A 9677-nucleotide genomic window follows, 5' to 3' on the forward strand; every position below is an offset into this window, starting at 1 on the left:
ACTTTGCCCATGTTTCTGTCACACTGAAACTCCAAATTTAATTATGTCTGCCTTATTCCTTGACATGTAATACAGAGATTTAGCTAGCAGGCTTAGTATTAGATCAGGGTCAAATTCTCATTTGGCATTTAGTTCACTAGCTGACTTTGTGACTGTCATTTAGGGCTTTGTAAGTATAACATGGAGATGGGGAAGAAGCCAGATGTAGTCTAAAACAAGCCTACCCTTGTTTTAATGAAGGAATAAAAGCACTCACAAACAAAAAAGCTAGTTAAGAACATCATTTCATTTCTTTATTGTATAAAAGTAGGCTTTAGCCGTATAATGCATATTTTGGAGAACTAGTTTTAAATTGGAGCAACTGCTTTGCAGATCTATACCACCCCTGCAGGCAAACCAAAAGCTGTTTCTAGTCATCTCAGTATTCTGTGGTAGAATAATGAAATGTGCAGGCTACAGAATCTAAAGATAAATGTTCATCTCTACTCTTTCAACTGTTTTTAAACTTGGGCAGTTTCTATCCTTGCCCTATGTGTAACAACTGATATGGGACCAGCCCAACTGTATTTTTGTGATACCACAATTAGGGTGAGGACACTTATAGTAGTGATCAACTCATTTCTTAAACTGGGCTTCTCCAGTTATTTTAATCTGGACTACAACTCTCCATCATTTTCACAGTGTCTGGCCATTATCCATTCTTACAGGGAAGGATGGCAAGTGTGGCCTTCCATCTGGAAGATGCTTGTGGCGTTCTTATGGCAGCAAATGTTAAAAAAACTTCATTTCATTCTTGTGTGGAGGGCAAACACTTCCTTGCGTTTTACTCCAATTCTTCTCTCAGGTGCAACTTCAATATTATTTAATTCTGCAAAGTGCAATTGTTGCATCAGCACCAGCTTGAGTTGCAAATCTTTTCCTGTTGCAGACGGCTGAGTAACTGCCACCAAAACAGGAAGGCAACAAGAAAATCACAGCTCATTATGGAGTGGGCAACACCTGGGGACAGGCTTATCCTCCAAGACACCATCAGGAGCACATACCCAGGGGTCACTGGTCTCCCACTGCCACTTCAACAGCAGCCCCTGCAGCTCTTCAAGAGCGTGTGCATAGCGTGGATCAGAAGCCACATTGTGGCTTTCAGTAGGATCGGTGCTGTGATCGTACAGTTCCCAGCGATCCCGATAATAGTAGCTACGCAAGGTCTTATTCCAATGAGTAGGTTGCCCTGCTTGAGTTCTGTTCAGCAGGTCCTGGAATGTGGGTGAAACATAGAAATCCTGATCAATGGGAAAGGAGGTTCGGTTCTGTAGATTGTGAATGTAATGCAGGGAGCCATGCTGCACAGCTCGCATGGGATAGTGCATGGTCACCTCATGCAGGCTCTGACTGGCAAACACAGTTCTCCATTTTGGTTCCAGTGATAATGCCGGAAGCAGAGACTTCCCGGTGAGCTGCACTATCTGCTTCCCAAACAGGCTGTACCTGGGATATGGCACAGAAAACCAGTCCAGAATGGTGGGAGTGATATCTGCAAAGAGAGAAGGGAAAGCTGAAGCAGAAAACATGCTCTGAGGCATGCATCATGTGGCGCAGTGGTTAGAATGCAGTACTGCAGGCTACTTCTGCTGACTGCCGGCTGCCTGCAATTTGGCAGATTGAATCTCACCTGGCTCAAAAGTTGACTCAGCCTTCCATCCTTCCAAGGTGGGTAAATTGAGGACACAGATTGTTATGGGCAATAGGCTGACTCTGTAAAACCGCTTAAAGAGGGCTGTAAAAGCACTGTGAAGCGGTGTATAAGTCTAAGTGCTATTGCTATCTGATGCAGAGGGAAGAGACCAGAAGGAACTTTTGGCTGCAGGTATTATCTAGTATGGAACAATATTTCTAAGTCCTATTAAAAAAACAGCTATTTCTTCCTAAGATTTTCTAGGTTACATCAGTTAGCTCCAGTTCTATACTTTCTACAGGCATCTCCTCAATAGAATTTAGGTTCAGTAAAGATGGTAAGGTAGGAACCAATGGGTCAAACATCATATATATTCAGGAGTATATCTCTACTCAGGGGTAAATTCAACCCAACAGCAGAGGTTTCTCCAATATAATGGCTAAAGGAGTTGCTTTAATGCAGACAAGAAAGAAGTCATAACTAAGCAGCCCGCAGAAATTTCTCTCAAGGGTTTAAATCTTAAGCCTCTTTTTTCTCCCTTTTAAAGTCAGGAAACCTTTGGCTCTTCCTTGGTGATCCATGAGATTGAGAAGCGCTTGCCTAAGGTTTACGCAACCCTTCTGTCTGGTTTCAGCATTGTGGTTCCCTCCTTCAGCCCTTACACTATACTGGCTTCCCATTCTTCCACTTTGTTTCCCTTTTTTGGCCTTTGAATGAGGGAACAAGAAAAGGGAAATACGACCTAGGCTGCCTTCTGCCAACCACATGTGCATCCAATCACTTAGTAGGTGGGTTCCCATATTTGCCACGACTTATTTAACCACGGCTTGTTGAATAAACCCTATGTGGAAAGCCACCATATAAGAAATTTACAGGGTTTATTTATTCAAATCCTTTAAATAAGTATTAAATAAGTTCTGCATAACAGAACTGTTTGGAAGGGTTTGTAAAGCATAGATATTCCTGAAAATATACTTGGGAAAGAGCCGAGAAGGACATCCACTTAGATGAAACTGCCAGACACGTCAGCTGCAACCATAATTTCCTCCTCTCTCTCCAAAGAGGAAGATCTTCAGAAAAGGCTAATGCAAAGTGGAAAGTGTGTTATAGTTTCCTTTAGCACATCCCAGCCTCCTCCATGGGACAAATCCACCAGTTCATCTCTCAGCTGTTCTTACCCAGGAGGCTGATGTAGGCACTGCTGACTTGGCCCCAACGCGAAGGATGCTCAGGAGATGAGACCAGGAGGGGCTCAGCTGTGCCTGGCCAGTACAGGTTGGTTCTGCCACTGGGAAAGGGGATGCCGTTGTCTGAAGTATAGATCACAAGAGTGCTGTTGTGGAAGCCTGCATGGTGGAGTTCCTCCAGGACAAGACCAAGGCCTGCAGAAATAATATACAATAAATATTACACACACACACGTTACACTAATGGCCCCACCCAGAAATAGCCTTGACTGACATTAAGGCTCAGAGGAACACTCCTTTCTACCCTCCTCCTTGTTCAGACATAGCATATACATCGCCCAGATCTCAGGTTTCTCCAGGCACCACACAGCAGGTATTAAAAGATTATTCAGTGTTAATTGATCATCTCGCTCCCATTAAGTCCCACCCAGTTAACATAACTATGCATATTTTGCTAAGGATGGATGGATGGATGACTTTTGCTTTGCTTCCTCATCACTAAAACGTATTGCCACAAGACCAGTTCAGCATAGTGGTGAAGGTGAGGGCCGAGAAACTGGAAGACTGAATCCTAGGCCTCTCTCCAGCATGAAAGCTGGCCGGGAGACTTTGGCCGGTCATTCTTGCTCAGCCCAAATAACCTCATGGAGTTGTTGTTGTGGAGAACATAGGAAATGGGAGCATTAAGTATGCTACCTTCAGTTATATAAAAGATGCAAATAAAAGCTACTAGATAGTAGTATCAAAGCTACTATATATAAGAGCTAGAAAGAGTTCTTAGAAATACCTCTTAGAGTCCACACAGTGAAATGCACAGGTTTCTAAAAACTAGAGATGTATTCTTTTTTTAATAAACAGAAGATGGTTACCATCTGCTCTCTCAGAACTACAATAATATTTATGCCTTTATGTGCATAAAGCAAAATCAGACTGACTCTCGTATACAGAAATGCACCATCAATAGTTAATCATAAATTAAAGGTCTTGATCCCTTTCAGAAGTACCAAGCCTTTTGTCCCATTCCTGTAGGCAGAACTACCTGGTTCAGTAATCATGTACCTTGATCCATGCGCCCAATAGTTGTGTATTGAGCTGCCAAATCCTCACGAGCAGCTGGGGTGTCTTGTACAAAATAAGGGACCTGAAGGCCAAAAGGAGATACAGGACATGAAGCTAGAAGCTACCCTAGGAAAGACCTTTAGGTAACAAAGGTGAATTATTATGACAAATCCTGGAGGAAGTATTGCCACTTGCAGGTATTGCTGGAACCCAGGTGGAGAAGAAAATCCTAGACCTCACCTGCACTTGATCTGGATGGTAGAACTCAGGTTTCCAATCTGGGATCCAGCCCATTCCAGGCTCCCCATTGCCAAATTTCTCACAGAAGACTCCATACTGTGGCTGGGAATGACCACAACGATGGGGATCATGGAAAGCCACATAAAGGAAAAAAGGTCTACAGGTTGGGGGGGAAAAGGGCAAAAACACAGTTAAGGGTTCTTGATAATGCTGTAGCAGTGCTTCCTCTGCACTATTCAAAGCAAAACTTTGGATGCTTCTAGCTTTGCTAAGTTCCATTTTCACCTTCTCCATAACAACCCCCCCCCCCAGTTTGGATTCTCCTTGATTTTGATCCTTTATCTCGATATACAGAACCATTTTATTTCCCAAAACGTTCTCTTGGGGTCTCTGGTGGGTCTGCCAAATATGAGTGAAAGACGGGTCCAAAAGGCCTGGTCCTGGATATTCCATGGAGACTTAAGGAAGGGGGGGGGGGCACCTGGATCATTCCAGTACTGGATCTTACTTTTCATCCACACTCTGGAGGAATTTCCGAACAAGCAATTTGATTCGGGTGATGTTTCTGCCCACTTGCAGGACAGAACTGTTTTCCTCAGTGTAGGCAAAGTCAAAGGGATATACAGCCTCTGGCCCAACGTGCTTCTTGCCAATGATTCCTGAAAGAGACAAGGAGCCAGAGTCAGTCAAAAAAGGATAGTAATATTAACCTGTCAGTTAGGATAGTGCCCACATTACATGTACAAAATAGACACAACCTTGGTTATTTACAGGGGTAAAGAGGGATGGAAGGATTCTACGCTACTTACGTTCTTTCATAAAGCTTAACAGAATGATGGGTATGTAAAAAAAAATGACAATCTAGCTTCAGAAACTAAAGCGGTGCAATTTATAATGTGCTATGAAATTTATTTATTTGTATCCCACCTTTATTATTTTTACAAATAACTCAAGGTGACAAATATATCTACCATATTTTTCGGAGTATAAGTCGTGTCGTTTTTGCCCCCCCCCCCAGGAGCACTCTGCAAGCCGCCCCCCAAGGCTATTCATGCCCTTTAAAAAAAAAACAGGGCCGTTTTCGCAAAAAACGGGCCGTTTTGGGGAGGTTTGCAGAGTGCAAAAACTCCCCCCCCCTTTCGGAAAGCTGTTTAATTAGAGTGGTTGATGAGAATTACATTGATCAAGTGCTGTCCTAGCAGAAACAAAGTTTTAGGTGCTACAGGTTGTCAGCTATTTCCTTATCCAGCACATGGATAAATACATCTGGAAACATCTACCTACCTTCCTACTCCTCTCTCTCTCTCTCCCCCTACCTACCTATTGTATTTCTCTCTCTCCCCCCCTCTATTTACCTATATACCTACCTACCTACTCTCTCTCCCCCCCCATGTACTGTATTTCTCTCTCTTCATTTTCCTCTCTCTATCCCTCTACCTACCTACCTACTCTCTCTCTCTCCCTACCTATGTACTGTATTTCTCTCTCTTTATTTTTCTCTCTCTATCCCTCTACCTACCTACTCTCTCTCTCTCTCCCTACCTATGTACTGTATTTTTCTCTCTCTATCTCTCTCTATTTCTCTCTCTATATCCTTCTACTACCTATCTACACACACACACTCTCTCTCCGTCCTTCCCTCCCTACTGTATTTCTTTCTTTCTTTCTTTCTTTCTTTATCTATCTATCATCTATCTATCTATCTATCTATCTATCTATCTATCTATCTATCTATCTATCTATCTATCATCTATCTATCTATCTATCTATCATCTATCTATCTATCTATCTATCTATCTATCTATCTATCATCTATCTATCTCTATCTATCTATCTATCTATCTATCTATCTATCTATCTATCTATCTATCTAATCTATATCTATCTATCTAATCTCTATCTATCTATCTATCTATCTATATCTATATCTATATCTATATCTATATCTCTATCTATCTATCTATCTATCTATCTATCTATCTATCTATCTATCTATCTATCTATCTATCTATCTATTTAAAGTCACAACCCCTGGTATGCCCAAACATGGGAGGAAGTCCACTGCTTCCATTCTCTGTCCATCGGCTTGTCACAAGAGACCATCCAGACAGAAACCCAATATTTTTACTGTTGCCTTTGTTACATTTGTGTTGTATTTGTGCTGATAAATAAATAAAGGGAGAGTAGTATAGATCTATTTCAAGCTATTTAGCTCTCATCAGCTAGCCAATGGACAGAGAATACACACACACACACACACACATACACATCTACCTACCTACCTACCTACCTACTCTCCCTCCCGCCCTCCCTCCCTACTGTATTACTCTTTCTTTCTCTCCCTCTCTATCCCTCTATCTACCTGCCTACTTTTTTTAAAAAAAATTGCCTCTTCAAAACCTAGGTGCATCTTATACTCCGCTGCGTCTTATACTTCGAAAAATACGGTAATACTCCTTCCTCCTCCTATTTTTCTACTACAACAACCCTGTGAGGGGGGTTGGGCAGAGACAGAATGACTGGCCCAAGGTCACTCAGTTGATTTTCATGTCTAAGGTGCCCATGAAATTTGAACTCATAGTCTCCTAGTTTCTAGCCTGGTGCCTTAACTACTAGACCAAAGTGACTCTCAGAAATATTTTTCTCTGTTGCAGTTGGACTAAATGAGGCAAAAGCATAACTGAGGGAGGCAATTCAAAAGACAACCTTTTCCCCCCAAGTTTTTTTTTTTTTTTACAAATATATCAAATCTATGTGTGAACAATGTGGAACCTGTAGTGGGTGTCATACATTCTGATACAAGTAAAACTGATACAGTTAATCATAATTATTACATTCAATCAACTTATGTTTATCTAATAATAATTCACCTTTATATTAGGTTACAATCTATCGTTATTCAATTATTCCATGTTTTCTCTTGTTGTTACTTTTATTTTATTATGTAAAATGTATACACTAATATCCCCCCTTATTTCTATCACTTATTCTAGCTTTAGTCCTGTCACCCTTTATTATGACAACCTTTTTCTAATGGCCTTATCAGCACTGACAAAAAAAAATGGAAATAAAGCATTAAATAAATTGAGCAGTTAAATCAAGTGTCTATTCTGCTTTCCACAGCAACAACCAGCTGCCTCAGAATTAATATATGCAACATCTCTTTTTAAAATAACATTTATCATTGCTAGCATTTACATATTGGGCTGCAAAGGAGGGAGGGAGGGAGGGAGGGAGGGAGGGAGGGAGGGAGGGAGGGAGGGAGAGACTAAGTCTTTCTTAAACTTGCAGGCTGTCTCAACCAAGCCCCAAACAGAAAGAGTTCCAGCTGATCTGAGGAAGTGAAAGGAGGAGCTCTGCTCTCCTCTGCTTACCTGTCCGTATCCCAGCCTGGTTAAGCAATAAGGGGAGGCTCCGGACACTATCAAAAGAGTTGAAGTGGTGCACATCTTGATGCAATCCGTACATCCCATTCTGATGCTGCGGTTGGACAGAAATCATTTGCAATAAGGTAGGATCCACAATTTGGTGGCAATTGTAACTTTCAAAGGAAAGGGCAGAATCACGCCATGGCATGCCCTCTGCTTCCATCTGGGGTGTGTTACCTGAGGCAGGCCCGTCAAGAGGCTGGCCCTGCTGGGGGAGCAGCTGCTGACAGAAGTGAAGGCATTCTGGAAGATCAAGCTCCGCTGGGCCAAAGCATCTAGGTTTTGGGTCTTTATGACTGTATTGTTATACACACCACTCTCAAAACCACCATCGTCCGCTGCCACGGGAAGGAAGAGCACAAGTCAAGGGGTGAGATCTGTATTCTATTCCTGTTCCCTATTAACATTTGCTACAAACTTCTGGGATAGTGATCCACAAAATTATTGCATTTGTGGATGGAAAACATCTGGAGGTTGCTGGAACATTTAAAACCGTTGTCTTAGCTGGGGCAGTGAAGTTTTGTAACACAGACTTAAGGAGATTTCAGCCTCTGACATTCTAAAGTGTTGTGCTCCACAACAGACTCAAGTCATTTATCCAACCAATGCTATTTTGAACACAGAGCTTTTTTATCCCCCGTTAATGTTAACATCTAATGTTTAAAAAGCTTTTACCCACCATGGATACGATTGATGCAATATCTTTATGATTCCCGTGTGGATACATAAATTTGAGGGGTAACTGGCAACCACTGATTGAAAACCTTAACCCTGATCCATTGAGGGGGGGAGTGTAACTCTGTGAAAATAGAATATAACGTGTGCAAAACCCAGTGAACAGTGAGAAAAAAAGGAACAAGAGCCCTATATTGCATTTCAACCCAGGAAGTCTGCAATCACAGCTGAAAAGGGAGAATTTTGGATCCTGAGCCATGTTATGGTTCTGCAAACACAGAGGTCCCACTAATTTAGCTAAATGCACACAGCACAAGCTACAAAATTATGTGGAAATACACCACAGTCCTGTTCATTCTGTCACATCTTTTCAAAAGTCGCCTGAGACGGACTCTTATATTTCAACAATATTTGGTTCTTCATTCTTTCACAAGCAATAGTTGAGACCTGGCACCATAACCAAATTGTTCAATGCCCATTATTATGTCATTTAGGGTTCATATGTAAGCTGTTCTTATTTCTGGCAGAATTTGTGGCAGACTCCCCATCATAGCTCAAAAAGTCTGCACCTGTTGAATGTTTGCCTGTCCTACGGAAATTTACCAACCACAGGGAGCTCAGTGTGGAGAATATGTGGAAAACAAGAGTCCATATTTGGAACCTCTCTTCCTGCCAACCCAAACCAAGAGGGGTGTGACTGTGGCCCAGAAGACTGTATATTACTCTCCTGTAGAACAGAGAGGGGAACACTGGCCATCCCATCTTCTGAAAAAGTAGAGGTTCTCTATTCAGTTGAGTTTATCTCATCAACATAGTCGTGAAGCGGTCACACAACAATACTAGAACGCTTTGTCCATGCCTTCTTCTTCCCTTCTCCTTTTTCGACTTCCCTATAGCTCTGGGGTTTCCCGATTGCCTTCCATCCAAATATTCCATCCAAATATTCAAGCCCGACTTTTAACTTGCTTCAGAACCACCCGAAGATTGCTTAGGCCAGGGGTGTCCAAACTTCAACTCCACAAGTCTTAAAGTTCCCAAGTTTGGACCTCCCTAGCTTAGGTGATCCCACCTTCTTAAAGCTGCTCCCCACGAAAGCCAAAAGTGGGCCAAGCACATCGCGCCAGGGATCCCAACGCAGAAGGGTCTGAAGTGCCCCCCAGGATTGGTTTGCTCACCTACAATCAGCAGGACATTACGGGGCCTGGTGGGGCCCCCCTTCCTAGCGTTACAGAGCCCCAGAAGGAGGAGAGCCACCACGCACCTCTGTACGGGCGGCTGCATGGCAAACTCGCCTCGCCCGGGCCTGCGCCGGGCAGACGGTTCCCGAACCGAGCAACTCTCGCATTCACCGCAGCTGGAGACTAAGGAAGGAGATTAATCACTGCCTGGCTCCGCCTCCGCTTCCACGGAAAGGCC

The 9677-nt window shown here is 42.8% G+C and overlaps 1 protein-coding gene across 1 annotated transcript; it reads right to left on the minus strand.

Moving 5' to 3' along the window:
• Nucleotides 1-270: 270 nt before the first annotated feature.
• On the minus strand, nt 271-9624 carry SGSH (N-sulfoglucosamine sulfohydrolase). The gene is made up of 8 exons (XM_087710137.1): nt 9437-9624; nt 7764-7924; nt 7533-7638; nt 4667-4817; nt 4159-4315; nt 3919-4000; nt 2851-3054; nt 271-1531 (listed from the first exon to the last, which is right to left on the minus strand). Exons 1-8 carry the CDS (start codon nt 9540-9542, stop codon nt 972-974), a joined length of 1527 nt encoding a protein of 508 aa, XP_087566263.1. The 5' UTR covers nt 9543-9624; the 3' UTR covers nt 271-971.
• Between the last annotated feature and the right edge of the window lie 53 nt (nt 9625-9677).

This window comes from Thamnophis sirtalis, unplaced genomic scaffold, assembly GCF_051295495.1.
Source record: "Thamnophis sirtalis isolate CommonGarterSnake01/CBP01778 unplaced genomic scaffold, rThaSir2_p1.2 scaffold_3, whole genome shotgun sequence".
Classification (NCBI taxonomy): domain Eukaryota; kingdom Metazoa; phylum Chordata; class Lepidosauria; order Squamata; family Natricidae; genus Thamnophis; species Thamnophis sirtalis.